The sequence below is a fragment of the Trichomycterus rosablanca genome, chromosome 17, assembly GCF_030014385.1.
Source record: "Trichomycterus rosablanca isolate fTriRos1 chromosome 17, fTriRos1.hap1, whole genome shotgun sequence".
In the NCBI taxonomy this organism is placed as follows: Eukaryota; Metazoa; Chordata; class Actinopteri; order Siluriformes; family Trichomycteridae; genus Trichomycterus; species Trichomycterus rosablanca.
The window spans coordinates 10,354,082-10,373,199 of record NC_086004.1 but is presented as its reverse complement, the minus strand read 5'-3'; the positions used below and the strand labels follow the sequence as shown (position 1 = coordinate 10,373,199).

General features: G+C 39.0%; 2 protein-coding genes across 2 annotated transcripts in view; one reads left to right on the top strand and one right to left on the bottom strand.

Annotated features, from left to right (window-relative positions):
* The window catches only part of ampd3a (adenosine monophosphate deaminase 3a), a 29,300-nt gene extending 22,098 nt beyond the window's left edge, over window positions 1-7,202 (top strand). Inside the window, exons 10-16 of the mRNA XM_063012463.1 lie at window positions 467-630; window positions 837-963; window positions 2,481-2,644; window positions 3,052-3,172; window positions 3,929-4,102; window positions 5,541-5,651; window positions 6,364-7,202. Coding sequence (XP_062868533.1) covers window positions 467-630; window positions 837-963; window positions 2,481-2,644; window positions 3,052-3,172; window positions 3,929-4,102; window positions 5,541-5,651; window positions 6,364-6,540 — 1,038 coding nt within the window. The 3' untranslated portion in view covers window positions 6,541-7,202. The remainder of the gene's footprint in view (window positions 1-466; window positions 631-836; window positions 964-2,480; window positions 2,645-3,051; window positions 3,173-3,928; window positions 4,103-5,540; window positions 5,652-6,363) is intronic.
* A 4,016-nt stretch (window positions 7,203-11,218) lies between these two features.
* lyve1a (lymphatic vessel endothelial hyaluronic receptor 1a) lies at window positions 11,219-16,067 on the bottom strand. The gene is made up of 6 exons (XM_063013265.1): window positions 15,981-16,067; window positions 15,648-15,813; window positions 15,421-15,560; window positions 13,638-13,850; window positions 13,444-13,519; window positions 11,219-12,102 (listed from the first exon to the last, which is right to left on the bottom strand). The coding sequence occupies exons 1-6, from the start codon at window positions 16,060-16,062 to the stop codon at window positions 11,904-11,906; spliced, it is 876 nt and encodes a 291-aa protein (XP_062869335.1). The 5' UTR covers window positions 16,063-16,067; the 3' UTR covers window positions 11,219-11,903.
* Between the last annotated feature and the right edge of the window lie 3,051 nt (window positions 16,068-19,118).

The following is a 19,118-nucleotide window of genomic DNA, read 5'->3' as shown; positions in this document are numbered from 1 at the left end:
CAGAGCTGAGTTTCGAACCTACGAGTTTGAGATGTCAGCTCTTGTGTGCTAGCTTATTTTACCGCTGTGCGCCCTAAATGGGAGATTTCTCTTGGTTATCTGAATCTATTAATAATGTTATGGACTGTAGATGGCAAAATCCCTCATTTTTAGCAATTGTGTGTGGAGAACCATTTTTCTTAGTGTTGGACTATTGACAAATTGGCTAACTTTGACCCATTCGTAGTTTGTAATCAGTTGAGCCATTTTTAATCAATCATGTCAGCATAGATTAATTTTTTTAATTTTCTATGTATTTAACTGTTTTTAAATGTGTTGCAGGCATCAAAGTAGGAATTTGCTTATATATATACAAAAATGAATAAAGACAATCCACTACTTTTTGTTTTTTTGTTGCATTTTACCTGCTGTCTCATCATTTAATGGAACTTAATGGGATTTTATATTATTTCCTTTATATTGACAGGAAGTTGCTCATAATCTGGAGGAGAGTAAATACCAGTATGCCGAGCCCCGCCTCTCCATCTACGGTCGCTCCCCTGAGGAATGGGAGAGCCTTTCTAGTTGGTTCATTCAGCATAAAGTGCACTCACCCAACATGCGCTGGATCATTCAGGTGCCAAGAATATAGTAAGTGCTACAAAATCACAACTTGATGCTGTACCGGTGTTCAAAAGACGGTGGCTAGTCACGTGACAGCTGGTAGACAATACACAAAACATGAAAGAAAGAAAGAAAGAAATAATGTTAATACTGTTACTATTTTATGGCATATTTCTTACCCACCTTTATCAAGAGTGCCAATAATTCTGACCTTTATTCAAACTTCTTTGCAGTGATATTTTTAAGTCGCGGAAACTGGTTACCAATTTTGCCAAGATGCTGGAAAACATCTTCCTTCCGTTGTTTGAAGCCACAGTAAATCCCCAGAAGCACAAGGAGCTGCATGTTTTTCTCAAATATGTAAGTTGAACCAAAGCTGGTCAGCCTGACCTTATACAAATACAGGAACACCACCAGAGAAAATAGTATCAAGCAGTTCATGGGCTGCTCGGGTGGTGCAGTAAAGTTTAAAGTTTAGCAAGCTACTGACCTGGCTAGGGGTGTCCTACAGAAACATTGATCTCTGTCTTTCTGCAATCTGATCTCTGTTTATGCTACAAGTAATCCAAAATGACGCAAATATGTAGAGTACCACTTAGTGTACACATTACTGTGTTGGCATGTTTGCTTTTTTAAATTGCTTTAAACTTATTGCGAACTCAGGAAAATGTACTTTACATTGACTTATTAAAGAAGGGGGAAAGATGTCATGTTTTGCAACATTCCTAATAATTTTTTAATCTTTATAAACTAGATCAAACTTTCAGATTGGGAATGTAAAAGGATTACACACCTTGTTCATTTATAAAGAAGTATTGGCATTTTCAACTGAGGTGTATTTTAACTGAGGTGTGTACAGGGATGTATTCTATTCCGATTGAGCTATTAGTCGGATTATTAATGGATTATCAGGCTGCTTGTAAATGTAGATACAGTGGTACCTTGAAACTCGACGTCAATTGGTTCTGGGAGTGGCGTTGACTTTTTTAATGCCGCTGAGTTTCAAGTTATTTTTTTCCATAAGGATGTATGGGAAACCTGTTAATGCGTTCCATGGCCCCGTGGAATTGCATGTATTTTAGGCTAATGTGAAATAATGGGGTTGTTTTAGGCACTTTATACACTGAAAATAACACAAATATAATAAAAAAACACTGAAATACAATTTTAGAACAGTTAAATACAATAAAACCTGCCCTTTGCCTTTGCTTCTTTATTGTTTTCTTATGCTTCTTAATCGTGGAGATGCTTAATCTTGGAATACCGTATTCCATTCAGTAAAGGTGCATTCACATGAGAAGTGGCAAAACAGCTTTTGTGCTGGCTGTTCTGTTATTTCCTATGGAGTGTAGAAGTGCACAAAACTTAACTTAAGTAATTTCATTAGTGAAGAGAACCTAAGAGCAGTAATAATTAAGAGAAGTTTAGTGTTCCTGTGTCATTCGTTTAATACATTAAGTTACGTTAGGCTTTATTCATTGATAAGCGGTTTAGACACTCTAGGAAAAGCTGATTAAAATTATCTCTCAGCACCCCGAGCTATAACACAAGTTTTAAAGTGAAACAGGAGGAAAATGTAGTGTGCTGTAACATACAATGAGATTTCACAATTTCCTTCTTCTCACAGTCAAAGCATTGGCTGCTTTTCCAGATGCTGAGCAACCACTTGGGTGTTTTTTAATAAGGAAATGACCTTTCAGATGTACACAGTTTTCCCAACTGCATTTTCTGCCCTCTGCATATGTTCTTCATTTATTCTAACATTAGAAAGCATCTTAAGTCTGTTTTTTTTTTATCTGGCCCTGTGAGATTATTAAAAAAAAGAAAAAGAAACAGGGCTTTTCAGCTCCACCACTTTGCTTTCTCTTATCTTTTAGGTTACAGGTTTTGACAGTGTGGATGATGAGTCCAAGCACAGCGATCACATGTTCTCTTTCAGGAGCCCCAAACCTGAGCAGTGGACTTCAGATGAAAACCCGCCTTACAGCTACTACCTCTTTCACATGTATGCCAACATCATGGTGCTCAACAACCTGCGCAAGTAAGTAGTGTTTTCAGCACTTGAATGTCAGTCCTTGGAACATGTCCAGTGTGGAATTTCCATTAGCTGGAGGAAGATACTAAGACACTTAGTATAATAGGGTTTAAATAGGGAACAGACTGTCCTACAGCAATGATATGCACCACACTGGGGTTGCATTAATCATTCCATTTAGGAGGGCTGTTTTACTGCAGGGATTAGAGATACTTGGAATAATCTCTGGAGGATAAGCAGTGTGTGAGACTCCTGCAGTACATCAGACCTTCTATAACTACTGTCATATCAGAGGCCTGATCTGTATTGGGTAACAATGAAATAAAAGGGGAATAATGTCATATGTCATATTCATTGCACTGGAAAAGTGTATGATATGTACCGGTTGTCCCTTTTTAAATGTGTGTGCGCAGGGAGCGAGGTCTCAGCACCTTCCTGTTTCGTCCACACTGTGGTGAGGCTGGCTCCATCACGCACTTGGTCTCAGCTTTCCTCACAGTGGATAATATCTCCCACGGTCTGAACCTTAAGAAGGTAAAGTGGCTTTTAGCCTGTTCCACCCACAAGCTTTCCATTAGCTTATCATGCTCAAGAAAATACCTACAGTATATGAACCCTTCCGCTTTCCTGTCTATGTACTAATGGATGCCACTTTGACCCCAGACTAGATTTGGCTTTTAATGTCGCTGAAATTGAGCATGACCACACCCATGGTTTTTCTAAAACCCACCTAAAACCTGGAAGGATTGAATCCACAATAATGGGGAAGGTGCTTGTGAGGCACAGTGGTCAATTATGCTAGCCCACCACTGTCAGCCAGCTTGGCATTTACACAGACATGATAGTCGGGGGGGGGGTCAACGCCAGTGGAACCAGACCTGCTGAGTCCCTAACCAGAATAAAATGGTTGATGAAAATGAATACCCTGGACAGGGCACCAATCCATGACAGGGCTTTGGCCACCATCCTCAGACATACACGATCATGTTTGTGTAGACACTCAGTTGATAGCAACGCTGAGATTTGAACCCAGATCTTAGCAGCAGTGGGCTAGCATAATAGTGTTTTACCACTATTAATCCTGGTCATTGTTGCAGTGCTTTTGGCATCCTGAAATCACTGGGTGCAATGCAATGCGGTAAAACGGTTTTACCGCTGTGCCACCTTATGTTTACTGATGTCTGCTTTTATGTTTGTATTAACATTCATATTGTTTAAGAATAGTACATAAAATAACAAAATCAATTGTGATTAAATACTCAATTCTCTGGACTGGATGTGTTTTCTCAGAGCCCTGTGCTGCAGTACCTGTATTACCTCGCCCAGGTGCCTATTGCCATGTCCCCTCTCAGCAATAACAGTCTGTTCCTCGAGTACTCAAAGAACCCACTGCGAGAGTTTCTACACAAGGGGCTCTGTGTGTCTCTCTCAACTGATGACCCCATGCAGTTCCACTACACCAAGGTCAGATCCTTATGCTACTAATCAGATATTACATCTTACATACACATATACTACATAGAGTGTTGCTATACCATTTATAGTGCATAGACATACCGCATACATTTAGTACAGTAATGTGGGATTTGGGACACTAGAAGTCAGATATGATTAAAAGCCCTGCAAGACTAAATATTATTAGGGTTTTAACGTCATGTTTAACACACTTTGGTTACATTCAAGACAGGACAAGTAGTTACTGGTTACACAAGAGTCGTCAGTTTAACGTCAAACACAGTCACAGAAAATGTTGTATCTCACATTCACCTGACTGCATGTATTTGGACTGTTGGAGGAAACCGGAGCACCCGGAGGAAACCCATGCAGACGGGGGAGAACATGCAAACTCCACACAGAAAGGACCCGGACCGCTCCACCTGGAAATCAAACCCAGGACCTTCTTGCTACCCACCGAGCCACTGTGCCGCCCCAACGGTTACGAACGAAGTGATGCAACATACATTAGCAAAGCTTCTTTTTTTCGCTTACACATTTCTCTTTCTGCCATATAAATGAACAGCGATCTTAATAGTAAGGGAGTAATAATGAAAAATGTTTTTTTATATATATATATACAGTATATATATATACTTTTTCCCCCCAATTTTTATCCCCCGGTCTAGTCGTGTCCAATTACCCTGATTGCGTCCTCTATACTGATTCGACCCTTCACTGCTGACTGGGGACGCCTCTCAACTGACATACGCCCCCTCCGGTACGCACAGTCAGTACAGACTGCATTTTTCACCTGCAAGAGTCGAGTTCATACACTTGACAGGCACTGTGTACGGAGGGCCACACCCCCATCAGCATTATTCCTCAGCCCTGTTCAGGCGTCATCAGTCAGCCAGCAGGCCGCAGTCGCACCAGTTATGAGGACCCATGATCCGACTTTCTTACCCCTAAGAACAACAGCCAATCGTTGTTCATACTGCCGCCCAGCCTAGTCGGAAAGGCAGAGCTGAGGTTCGATACAATGTATTCGAAACCCCAACTCTGGTGAGCTAGCGTACTTTACCGCTGCGCCACCTGAGCGGCCATGAAAAAATATTATTTAAACAGCAAAGACACGTAATGTGATGTACGTTTTGCCATGTTTGTAATCTGGCAACCGAGTCGTGAAGCCAAACGACCAGCTGTGAACATAAGGTGAGTAAGTGCCCACTAGCATCCGGCGAGTACTGATCTGTGGAAATGACATAGGGATCGCCACAGCGGATCGTTCAAGTGCATCTTTGATTTGGTAAAGTTTTGCTGTTCCAGCTGTTACCGGCGACAAACCTCTGTGACCATTATACCACACAAGCTCACGAAAATGACATGATCGTAAAAGCTGAATTCTGAAATGTGCTGCGAAATCATAATGGTGGCACAAAGCTTTACCTAATATGTCTTTATTTAGGAAGCTCTAATGGAGGAGTACGCTATTGCTGCTCAGCTGTGGAAACTGAGCACATGTGATTTATGTGAGATTGCCCGGAACAGTGTGCTTCAAAGTGGTTTGTCTCATCAGGTAATGCCTGTACTGTATTTATTGTTTTTTATAATAAAGAAATGCTGCAGCTTTGTGTTTGCAAGTTTATTTTTTAATCAGCAAAACTAATGGGGTGCTCGGGTGGTGCAGCGGTAAATTGTGCTAGTTAACTACTGTAGGGTTCGAATTCCTAGTGGTACTATCGGCTGGGCGGGCATCTTTATACAGATATGATTAGCATCCTGTTTGTCATGACCCTGACTGGGATAAAGTGGTGTAAACCAGGGTTTTTTAAACCCAAGGGTCGTGAGCCAAAAAAGTGAATAATGATTAAATACATGAATTTTAACAGGCATGAACTGAACTTGTACGTGAATGCCCTCTTGTGGAGGCTTTACGTTACATCTTGTATACCACAGTGGGACCAGATTGCCTCAATTTTCATTAAGTATATATTTTTTTGAGTTGAGTTTCGGAAGTGGAACAGAATCCATTGAGTGTCACAAAGTAATTTCGTGAAGGCAAGTGAGAAAACTGAACCAATGTTCAATGAACCAATTATTATTCCTGTTTTATGCAATGCAACATCAGCTGGTCGATACAGACACAGTGACATTACTGATCCTTCTTCCTCATTTTTGCTATCAAAACTAGTCAAACCTGACTGTTGCCTGTTTGGTCAACCACAAATAGCTTCCCAAAGCAAGCAGTACATTAGCATAATTTCCTCTTTTTTCTTTATCTTCTACAGGAGAAAAAGCACTTTTTAGGTGCCAACTACCTGACGGATGGGCCTGAGGGGAACGACATCCGGCGCACCAACGTAGCACAGATCCGCATGGCTTACAGGCACGAGACACTGTGTAATGAGCTCAGCTTCCTAGTCGATGCCGTGAAGTCCGAGGCCCTGGGTTCACAAGCGCAGTGACAGTACTGCATACGCTTCCACAAGACTGCGAGCCCTTCATAGCCATAGACTTATCCAAGCATGTTGCCTTTTATACACGACTGTACACATCAGAGCCACAAGTTCACTGTTCTTAGTTTATTGCTGCTGCTCAGGTTGGCGAAGGAAACCTGTAACTACACTGTTAGGCTGCTTTCACAGGAACATTTTAGTTATTTCTTATTTGGCACTTATTTTAATGCCAATTGGAAACACTGACACATGGCCATGCTTAAAAACTACGCTGTCATCTGTTAAAAAAGGTTCCTCACTTCACCATAATTATGCACCAGTCAATCATTCACATCAGTAAAGTATATGAGGGAGAAGCTAAATGTGGCTACCAGCTCTTATCCTAAACAGCCCAATCCAGCGCAAAAAAACTGAATTTTCTTCACATCTGTTGCTTTCCTCATGTATTTCAGCAATTTTCACCCCTAAAACATGCAGGTTTATTAGTTATTGTTTACTAAATAGGATTGAATTGCCCTGCGATTGAGTAACACCGGGTCCAAGTTGTTCTGCCTTGTGGCCAGCGTCTCCAAGTGGAGCCGAACCCACTGCATTCATGACCAGAATGACAGTTTGTATTAATCAATCACATCCAGCTGAGAATTAAACAGTTAATTCTATGCAGATTTGAATGCAGTACAGTATCATTAAACCATCTATGGATGTGTTCCAATCCTTATTAAAAGCTCATTATTTTTAGTATTTTTCAGTACAATTTAGTTTGGCATACACTATGTGGACAGCCCTTATTATTATTAAGTTCATGTGTTTTAGCCACATATATTGCTGAGAGTTGTGACTTCCAACATACTCAAATACTCTGGAAAGCTTTCCTAGTCTAGTGCAGACTGAAAATGCTACAAATGGAGAGGGGTGATGGCATGGTCATGTGTCTAGATACTTTAACGTCATGTTTTACACACTTTGGTTACATTCATGACAAAAATGGTAGTTATTCATTACACAAGATTGATCAGTTTACAAGTTTATTATCAAACACAGTCATGGACAATTTTGTATCTCCAATTCACCTCACTCGCATGTTTTCGGACCGTGGGAGGAAACCGGAGCTTCCGGAGGAAACCCACGCAAACACGGGGAGAACATGCAAGCTCCACACAGAAAGGACCCGGATCACCCCACCTGGGGACTGAAGCCAGGACCTTCTTGCTGTCAGGCGACAGTGCTACCTACTGAGCCACCGTGCCGCCCTTGTCTAGGTACTTTTGGTCATGTAATGTACACCGATCAGCCATAACATTAAAACCACCTCCTTGTTTCTACACTCACTGTCCATTTTATCAGCTCCACTTACCATATAGAAGCACTTTGTAGTTTTACAATTACTGACTGTAGTCTATCTGTTTCTCTGCATGCTTTGTTAGCCCCCATTCATGCTGTTCTTCAATGGCCAGGACCCCCACAGAGCAGGTATTATTTGGGTGGTGGATCATTCCCAGCACTGCAGTGACACTGACATGGTGGTGGTGTGTTAGTGTGTGTTGTGCTGGTATGAGTGGATCAGACACAGCAGCGCTGCTGGAGTTTTTTAAACACCATGTCCACTCACTGTCCACTCTATTAGACACTCCTACCTAGTTGGTCCACCTTATTGCTCATCTATTGCTGCTGTTTGAGTTGGTCATCTTCTAGACCTTCATCGGTGGTCACAGAACGCTGTTGGCTGGATATATTTTTGGCTGGTGGACTATTCTCAGTCCAGCAGGACAGTGAGGTGTATAAAAACTCCATCAGCATTGATGTGTCTTATCCACTCATACCAGCAAAACACACACTAACACACCACCACCATGTCAGTGTCACTGCAGTGCTGGGAATGATCCACCACCTAAATAATACCTACTCTGTAGTGGTCCTGACCATTGAAGAACAGCATGAACGGGGGCTAACAAAGCATGCAGAGAAACAGATGGACTACAGTCAGTAATTGTAGAACTACAAAGTGCTTCTATGTGGTAAGTGGAGCTGATAAAATGGACAGCGAGTGTAGAAACAAGGTGGTTTTAATGTTTTGGTTAGCAAATGTGTTCTCTGACGAATTCCAGCAATGTCCGTGTGAATGCAGCTCAAGTCTTCCATGTGAAAGCAGGTGTGCATGCATCTGTACTGTAGACTGTTATTCTGACAAGAAATAGGCCTGGAACCGTGGGAGTGAAGTGGGAGGGGGTTGTATGGGGAACTACTGGCAGTCTAAAGACGGTGAAGTGGCTCCCCCTAGTGGCCACCGTTGAAAATATCGAGTGCTTCTGAGTTTGACTTGAATGTTCAATATGTATGTATTCTTATAAAAGACGACGCTTTAAAAGCATGTTTATTTAATGTAAACAGCCAACCTAGCTGTTGGTAGAATAGCAGATCTTTCAGATTTCCAGTACAAATTATATGAAGTATAGACATGAGTAAAAAACAAACAGACGTTTTAATTCCTAAATGTGTAGAATGCTACAAAAACAATGGAAAACTCGTCTAGGTCATGCTTTAATGATTGAAGTCGTCTGTAATATGCTGTGTATTTATTTATTCCACACCCTGAAAGCTTGTCTGTGGCCTTTTTCTTCCAGTTAGCAACAGAAAAACTGCAATACTGTATATATAGAGCTATATAAGAGTATGCTTTAATAATACATAAAACAGTACAAAATACCCAAGTGTTTATTTATATTGTTATTGTGGTTAATAAACTGTTTTCTAGGACAGAAAAGTCATCAAACCAAAGCTTTGTGAATGAATTGTTTTTACCTGGTAATGGTGTGTATGCTCTGTTGTTTGACCCTCCCAAACGTTCTAGGTAATTGTAAACACCTGCAACTTGTTCAGAACTCTGCTGCAAGAGTCCTAACACCTACAAGAAAGTGGAATTATAGTATACCAGCACTTCAAGCACTTTTAATGGTTTATAAATGTCTTCACAGTCTTGTTTCTGTTTATCTTAGTGAACTAATTACTAGTTAGTCCAAACCAGGGCTCTTAGATCATCCAACAACAATGTTAGTGGTTCCCAATGCTCTGGAATACTATTTCCAAGGAGCTGGGAGCCACTCAATCATTACACACGTTTAAAAAAATATTAAGGTATTTTATTTTATTTGAAATTAAACTGGCATTTTTTACCTTGGCTTAATTATTGTCCCTATATCTGTTAAAATACACTATAGATCAGCATTTTCTGAAACAAGTCTAGGGATTTAGTCCTCACAGTTCCCGTCCAACATGGAGTCAGTTTTCTTCTACAGGTAGATGGTTTTCCTAACACGGAGATAGATCTTATGCAGATTATTTGTAAGAAAACGGTCTTATTAAGGTATTTTGGGCATGGGGTTTAATCCCCTATTATAACTCAAAAAGTTATCTGTGAGTGTGTGTCCTCAGGGTATTTTTGGAATGGGGTCCCCCCCATCATAACTCACAAGTTATCTGTGAGAATATGACACATAAAGGTATTTTGGGAATGGAGTTAAATCATCCATTACAACTCAAATTCAGATTATCAATGGGAATATAGGGTCTCATAAAGAAATTTTGGGGATGGGGTTAAAGCCCTCATCATAACTCAAATACAGGTTATATGTGGTAATGCAGGGTTTCAAAAAGGTATTTTGAGGATGGGGTTAAATCCCCCATCATAACTTAAATACATGTTAACCATGCGAAGACAGGGTCTCACAAAGATAATTTGGAGATGGGGTTAAATCACCCATCACAAGTCAAATTCAGATTATCTATGCTGAAATAACATATCCATGCAGTGAATTGTATACAGTGGTATCTTGAAACTCAACGTCAATTGGTTCTGGGAGTGCCGTTGAGTTTCAAGGTATTTTTTTCCCCATAAGGATGTATGGGAAACCTGTTAATGCGTTCCATGGTCCTATGGACTTGCATATATTTTAGGCATATGTAAAATAATGGGGTTGTTTTTTGACACTTATACACTGAAAATAACACACAAATATAATATAAAAACACTAAAATAAAAATCTGATTCTTACAATTTCTCAGAACCTCGAGCTGTAACACAAGTTTAAAAGTGAAACAGTGAGGAAAAACCACCTGAACACAGATACATGTGGAGCTTTCAGAGTGAATTTGACGGTTATTCCACACAATTGCAGTTTTGTCTCATATTCACACTTTGATGACGTTTTGCCGCACCACTCAAGCCGAGCGCTGAACAAAGCAGCTGTTCATTGTTAATTTGAAATAAAATAAAGAATTTTTTAAAAAACAAACTGAACACGTTGAGTTTAAGGGAAACGTTGAATTTAAGGGTGCAAATTTCTTGACGAAGGGCGTTGAGTTTCAAAGATTTTGAGTTTAGGGGACGTTGAGTTAAAGGTACCACTGTATTTAAGAGAGAGATTGTATATTCATTTTATTTAGGTAATATGTAGACAAGTACAGATGAAACATTAATACACTAAATTTCACAAAACAATATTACAGTTAAAGCTAAATTACTGACACTTGTTACAGGATGGCATATAATATGCATCTCTAAACACAGCCTTAGCCTTTACTATCAATAGTACTAGTTTCCTCATAGCATCCTCAAACTGGTGGTACAATAACATAAATCCATGAATCCATTTAAAATGTGACATTTGCTACTTGAAATGCGACTTTGCTGCTTGGATTATTGGCTCAAATGTATTTCATTGAAACTAAACAAAAAGACACGTTTGTTATGCATGGTTGCACCACTAAGCAGTAAATACATGGATGCCAATGCTTTTCTCTGAATATTATAAAGGTCTGTAATAAAAAAAAATCAATTCACTGGCATGTAAGCTTTATTAAAAACAAGACATTACTTAAAGATGTGGCGTTATAACAAAATAAGTATAAAAAACATTATATACATCAACTACATTACAAATCAACAGCAAAACAGTGTTTAATTACATAAAAAATTGTTTCATTAAAAAATAAATTTATTTGTTTGATGCCATTCTGTTAAACCAGTGTTTCCCAAACTGTGGTATGAGTACCACTGTTGGTAGATGAAGCACCCTTAACATTTAGGTACTAAAGACTACTTTGTAAAATGAAAATAAAATATATTAATTTAGAATCTGTTTAAAACTGTGTTGTATTTATAGTTTTACATAGATTCAACAGTGCATCCATTAAGTCATGCAGATTTACCTTTCTGTAAACAGACACAGATCAACTGAAGTTACATTGTGTATGTGTATAGCATGCATGTTTCAGTGAAATGACTTTCTGGTGGTACTCTTTCTTTGTGTAGGGGTAATACTTGGTCTACAAAGTTTGGGAACCACTGTGGTTAACAATACAAGCACTAGCTGTGCTCAGTGTTCGTAGGTGTTGACTGATTTAGCACCAGCTTCCTCTGTTTCTGGATTGATAGTTACAGTGACTTCGTTTTTGGTTTCCATGTTGTGGTTTTCCACACCAGACTGGAAGTCCTTCATTTGTTTCCCACGATCCTCAGTCTCTATGCATTTCTTTGGCTGCGTTCCATTCCACAGTGCCACACAGAACCTGGACCTAGAAGGTAAGAAGAGGATCAGTTCAGTAGATTATGACAATTGATTATATTTATTTAGTAAGTAAATGCCTGATTTATGTTATCTTTATTCTTAATACAATGTTTCTTTAATTAAAATTGCTTTGGTCAGGACTGTGTTGTCATTATTATCTGTGTTACCATGAATAATCTTGCTTTTAATTCATTAATAGTCATTTATAAGTTTTGTTAGAAAAATATGCCTTCATTTGGTTCTCTGAGCTGCATTAGGGTGGCATAATGGCACATCTAGCAGACAAGCGCTGCACAGCAACGTGAGGGTCACGGCAAACCAGACTTCCCAGTAAGTTACTGAGTACACAATGCCCTGGGACATGCCAGCATGTCAGAGGAAATCAGTTTGAGAAGATTTCACACTTAGTTTTCCATTTTCTCTTGTAGACACCAGATCGACAAAGCAAGAAGCTGTTAAAAGGCTGATGGGAAGAAGTGGGTGTGAGTGAGTACTGTTAAAAGGAAATGAAGCCCTGTGATAATGCCCTGTGAAGAAGGCGGTCCAGGTGGCAGCAGACCCTGTGTAACCCTGACCAGAATGAAGCGGTTAGTAAAAAATAATAAGCTGTATTAGACTGGATCTTCTACAGACACTGGGCTTTCCATTGAATCCACAAGCTTCACCATCACTTTTATGCAATAATTTTCTACAACTGTATTTCAACAAAACATGGCATAATGTCTTTTTAAAAAGTGCCCTATAATCCCCATTTCTAAACAAGCCCCCTTATTGATTATAAATGTCTATTAGGGCAGCATGGTGGGTTGCAGTCTTGTCTCCACACAAGCTTTATGGTCTTGTGGTCCTGCGTTTCCATACACTGTCTGTAAAGAGATGTTCTTCCCAAGCTGATGTGAATTTTTCTCCATCTTTCAATTCAATAATGTAACTGAACTGGTTATTTTAAATTGCACTGTGTGTGGGTGAGTTGCCACCGTGCCCAAGGTGTATTTTAGTTTTGCAGGTGGCATCGACCCACTGTAACCCTGACAGGAATTGATCCCACCACTTCTCCACTAAAACTAAACTACAACTTTTCGTCCAGCCACAAGCCTTTACAGCCTTTCACTTAATTCACATTGTAAGGGTCACAAATGCCAACATGGGGGACTCTTCAGCTAAACAGCTAGTATAAAATATACTATTGTTGTAAGGAAACATGAAAGAAGACGAGTAAACAAAGAAACCTGAAGTGCATGAAGCAAATGCTGTCTGGGAGGCAGGGCTTTACGTACTGTATATTTACATTGGAATTGGTGTTGGGGGTCAAAAACTAAAAAAAAAAAAAAAGTACGCCATCACTTACGTTCTGAAGTACCACACAGCAATCACAATGACCAGCAGGAAGATAAAGATGGTTGCGAGTGAAGCAATCAAGCCAGCTAGGAAATAAGACAATACACATGTGGAATTTCAGATGAGCTGAGCTGTTTGGCTTAGACTTAAAACATCTGCATGCAGAATAAATCTAACAATATTTAGAGTGAAAAATGCACCAACCTCCTTTGGCAGGGCTGTTGCTGCCAAGAGCATGTGCTTCACCCTTTTCTTCCAGGAAGTTTGGCCTGACTGAGTGAGAAGGACTGGAGGAAGTGACCTGGAGATTAAACTGCGAGCCGTGTGAAGCTGAATGAGTAGTCGGATGTGAATGAGCTCCAGCTGTGGTTGGTTGGCTGTTTGCAGTGGTGGTTTGAGACTCTTGTGCTTCAAAATCTGCATATGAAATCAGTCACTGTTATATGCTTTGGTAAAATCTGTGAGAAGCCAGTGATTCCCATTAATTTTTTTCTTATTTGTGTAAAACTTGTTAGCAACAATGTGAGTTTATTTGCACTAGTACTGACAACTATTCATTTGTCATGTACATTTATGGCAGTGGTGTGCATTTGGTATGCAGCAAGAGAGGAACAGAAACAGAAATCAGTGTTGAAAAAATGAACATGGGGTGTGCTGATTAATTTACTACTTCTTGGACAAAATTTTCCCAACATAAAACAGCATGTTTTTTTTTTTTTTAATAAAATCATGTGTGCGTTTGTACAGTGGTACCTTAAAACTCAACGTCAGTTAGTCCTGGGAGGGGCGTTAAGTTTTAAAGGCGTTGAGTTTCAAGGTATTTTTTCCCATAAGTATGTATGGAAAGCCTGTTAAGCCTAATATTTAATTCCTAATATAAATCTGCATATGAAATCAGTCATTGTTATATGATTTGGTAAAATCTGTGAGATGTCAGTGATTCCCATTAATTTCCTTTTGTGTTATTTTATCCAATGTCAGAGGAAATCAATTCGAGATGATTTCACTTTCAAAATTTCCCATTTCCTCCTACACTACACCCTGTTATGTTTTAAAGCCAAAAAAGACACAAGATTAGCAGAGCAGGAAACTGTACATACGCTCGAAGAAAGATGAAAGCTCATTGAGCTGCCAAGTACCACTTGGCATAGATTTTTATGATGGGATTTTAACATTTGACCCTTGAACATGCATACATGACTTTAGGTTTACTTAAGTAGTAGTTACAATTTAAACATGGTCCCATGGAACTGCATATATTTTAGGCTAATGTAAAATAATGTGGTTGTTTTTGACACTTATATACTGAAAACCACACAAGTATAATATAAAAACACTGAAATACAATTAAAAAACAGTTAAAAATCAATAAAAAATACAATAACAAGCAGTAATAATTAAGAGAGGTTTCGTTTTTTATGTCGTTCTTTTAATACATTAAGTCACATTATTTTTTTTTAATGATAAGCTTTTTAGACTTTCTTGGAAAAGCTGATTCTCACAATTTCTCAGAACCCCGAGCTATAACACAAGTTTAAAAGTGAAACAGGGAAAAAGTCCAGCTGAACACAGATACATGTGGAGCTTTCAAAGTAAATTTGACAGTTATTCCACACGAATGCAGATTCGTCTCATGTTCACATAACATTTTATCGCACCACTCAAGCCGAGCGCAAACATATGTTGAGCTTAAGGAAAATTTTGAGTTTAAGGTTACAAATTTCTCAACAAGTGTTGAGTTTCAAAGATTTTGAGTTTATGGGACGTTGAGTTATAAGGTACCACTGTATTTGTAGCATTAACAAATTGAAAGTTTCCCCTTATCAATATGCTTTTAACAAACTTGTTTCAATTTCAGTTTAACAACATTTAGTTTAAATGCACTGGGAATATATTAAATAACAAAGAAAGTGGTTGAATACCTGTTTGTCACTCTACACATACAGGCAACAAAAACCTTTATACACTGAACTTTTTATTAGCTTACCTGTTGAATTAAAGCAGAACACATCAAATTTCCCCCAAAGATGTTGCCTCCACACAACCATTCCAACTTCACCTTTACCACAGTTTGCTTTGGATTGAATTCGGGGAATTACAGCAACTTGTTCATCTATCCAGCCAAACCTGAAAGACAAAACAAAGACCCACTGAAGACGCAATTCATAGGACGAACTGTGCATGAAAAGTTTACTGAATTGTTGCAGACCGTACTTGCATGTTTCGAAGCCATGATCCAGAGCGTATTTCACCTGCGACTTGTCTGCTATAGTCAAACCCAGTTGGTGACACACATCTCTTGCAACAGATGCATTGAATGCATAGCCATCCAAGTGGGATACTTGAGAAACACCATAGATAGTGCCATGCTCTGGGTAGACTGTTGGAGAAAAAGAGAAAAATGAGCCAGCCAGAGGTTATATTAAATTGGGTTTATATTAGGGAAAAGAAAAATCAAGTGCATTCTGATTTGCATCAAGTTCTGACAGACAAAACCTAAATAATAAATAATCTAAATTTAAATATAATTTAGATATTTAGACTCACCTTTAATCTTTGTGAGATTAATAATAAAAGCAGATGTGACAGATTGAGTCAAAAGCAGCAACACCATCCCAAATTGTGCCATTGTGTCTGTCCTTTTCAAGCACTCAAAGATGAGACTTGGACCGAATTATGTTCGTGTTCCAATAGTTATAAAGTGTCCAGCTCCCCTGGGATGCTGTGGAGAAAGTAAGGGGGTGTTTTTTTTTGTTTGTTTTTTTTCCTTCTCAAAAATGCCTTACTGAGTGTTACGGCAAGGCCAGACAGTCAGGGAAGAGGAAACAGGAGGTGCACTTGCATCTCTGATGAGGTCAGCAGGGAATGTGAATTTCAGAAGCCCAGCCCTGGCAAATTACACACTAAAATGTACTCAACAAATATAGTTTATAATTATAGTTAAAATTATAGTTCACGGATGCAGTGTAATACAAAACCTGTTTTTAGGAAAGTTGGGACATAGAATGCAATAATGATAATATTAATAATCTTTATATATAGCACCTTTCATACAGCAGTAGTTCAGAATGCTTCACAAGACAGAACACACAACAAATGCATTCATTTATTTAGTATAAAACAACATTCTGTGATTTGTTAATTCTGTTAAACCTTTAAGTGACAATTAAGAAGTAAAGATTAAACATTTTAAAGAATAATTTTACTGACCAACTTACTTGTATTCAGCATGTTAACAAATTTAGAATTTGAAGCTGCTTTCATCATTTAGGTACTGACTGTAAGTTTTGCAAGTGAAATTTCAGCTGCTCAAGAGTCATGGTTGTCGTTGTTTAATTCTCATCATCCCACGTCATACATTTTCAATAGATGGAAAACTCACAGTTTCTTTATTCCTCAAAACAAGCTGAAACAAGGACTCATCTAACCCCAGTACACTGTTTTTTTGTGTGTATCTGCGATTGGCTCAGGCATTTCTGCACAGAATTGATGTCCAAGTACTCTATGTTTGTCTAGATTCACTACATCTTTTTACAAAATTATGTATGGCAGATGGGAATGACTAAAAAAAATTCTAGGCAAGGTTGTACATAATTGAAACACACGCTAGCACACCAGAGCTGGAATTTCGAATATTGAAAACAATATCGTATCGAATTTCAGCTCTGCCATCCGGCTATATGAACAACGTTTGGCCGAATAGGCACCTTATAACTGATGCAATAACAAATCAGTTCGCTCTCCTCAATCGGGGTGGGTGTCAGCACCAGTAGAGAGAAAGCATAACGCAAATGGGTAAAAATTGGACACGTTAAAAATCAGGAGAAAAAGGAAGAAAATCCATAAAAAACACATTGACAATTTTCTTAGAGAGTTTGGCACAAAGTGGTGAGCCATGACCCATCTTTACTTGTGAAGGCTTTGAAGTATTCTTGAATTCTTCTTAGTCTTTAGGTCATTTTGACTAGTCAAGTATGCCTCACATCAAGAAGTAATAAAATTATACATTCCTAGTGAAGAAAAGGAAACACAGTTGTATGTTTCTTACAGATATAAAAAAAATAGCAAAAAAAAGGCACGTAACTACCATAATTAGGTAGGTAGTTAACAGTTATCTAGTCGCATGGTATCAAAAATAGTACAGACACGTTTTAGCATATGGTATTACTGTACATATTCATCAAAACACTTATCAAAGAAACATTAAGTGATATATAGTTTTGTGCTACTCTTGAAGACAAATGCTGAATGTGGCCAATATGTTTGAATCGTCGTATTTAGTTACTACTCAGCCTTCAATAGGTTGGAGGAGGGTATACTGTGGGAAAATGTGGCTTTCGGAATCCATTAAAGGACATAATGGTGACTAATCAAATGCCATAATTGGGTTCTTGCTGGGAGTGCCTGTAAACAAGTGTCCCAGAAGTTATTCCCTTGTGCAAATCATGACAGATTCACAGCCTAGAGATAAACAGATTTTATCCTCTCTCAGGGATGTTCAGCCTTGCCACTGTATTTGAACCTGTGAATGGCAGAAGTATACAGGACAAGAAGTTAATGTTCCAATGGCTTTCCGCAATGTCACTGACCTACAGCCTGTCCTGCTTCCAGCAAAACACCTCCACAAACTACATCATTCCATTAGTAAAAGGGAAATGACGCAGAAACACAGGGAAAAAAAATCAGCCCGAATCAGTGAGTCAGCAGCCGTTCAGTCAGAATGAATTTTGCACTTTTGTTCTCTGCTGAGGTGTGCAAAATATTACCTCAAACCCCTGGCAAGGTTACAAACTACTGTACTACGACCACTTTAAAACTGGTGTGGTTCCACTGTGATCTTTTTTGATAAACTGAGAAAACAGCTTTAACAAAAAAGGCAGATTTTTTCAAAATATGGATAAATTAATGAAAACCCTTGACAATATATTAATTTAAGGAAGCTTGTAGCAAACCTTTGTCTTCAGAACAGCTCTAACCCTAAATGGTTTGTAGTAAGATGTTAAAAAATTAAGAAGAAAATATTCGAGTTATTTGAGAGATAAGCATCTTTTTCATCGGCTAGCAGTAAAGCCTCACACTGAGCTTTACTGTGCACGGAGAGTCATGCTAATCTTCATAAGTCTTCTCACCATTCAGCCTGCAAATGCTGTAAAAAAAAACAAGCTACTGGCCGCTCAGGTGGCGCAGTTGTAAAAACACACACTAGCACACCAGAGCTGGGTTCTCGAATACATCACATCGAGTCTTAGTGAATAGGTTGCCACTGTTGTAATCAAGTATTCCTCTACTGCAGTTAGACTAGTAAGCAAAAGGTTGCTGGTTTAAATCCAACCACTGTCAGATTGCCACTGTTGGGCTCTTGAGCAAGGCCCTTAACCTTTAGTTGCTTAGACTGGATACTGTAAGTCACTTTGGATAAAAGCGTCTGCTAAATGCCGAAAATGTAACGTAATGTAAATGAGTCTCAGCTCTGCCTGCCAGCTGGGCTGAGCCGCCACATGAACAACGACTGGCCTGTTGTTCATATTGGGGTGGGGTATTAAGCCGGATAGGGACTCTCTTATAACTGATGCAACTATGACCTCTGCTGGCTGGTTGATGGTGCATGCACAGAGATGGGGAAGGAGTGCATTGATCAGGGTGTGTCTCTCCGTACACAGAGCTGATCCGCAGCTGATCTCGTGT

Bases quoted from the DNA above. Each gene is read 5' to 3' on its own strand.
- lyve1a (XM_063013265.1), bottom strand. From the start codon at position 16,062: ATGGCACAATTTGGGATGGTGTTGCTGCTTTTGACTCAATCTGTCACA. The intron at 13,851-15,420 runs GTAAGCTAATAA...TTTCATATGCAG, and splicing joins GTTCTGCTTTAATTCAACAG to ATTTTGAAGCACAAGAGTCT. The intron at 13,520-13,637 runs GTTGGTGCATTT...CTTATTTCCTAG, and splicing joins CAACAGCCCTGCCAAAGGAG to CTGGCTTGATTGCTTCACTC.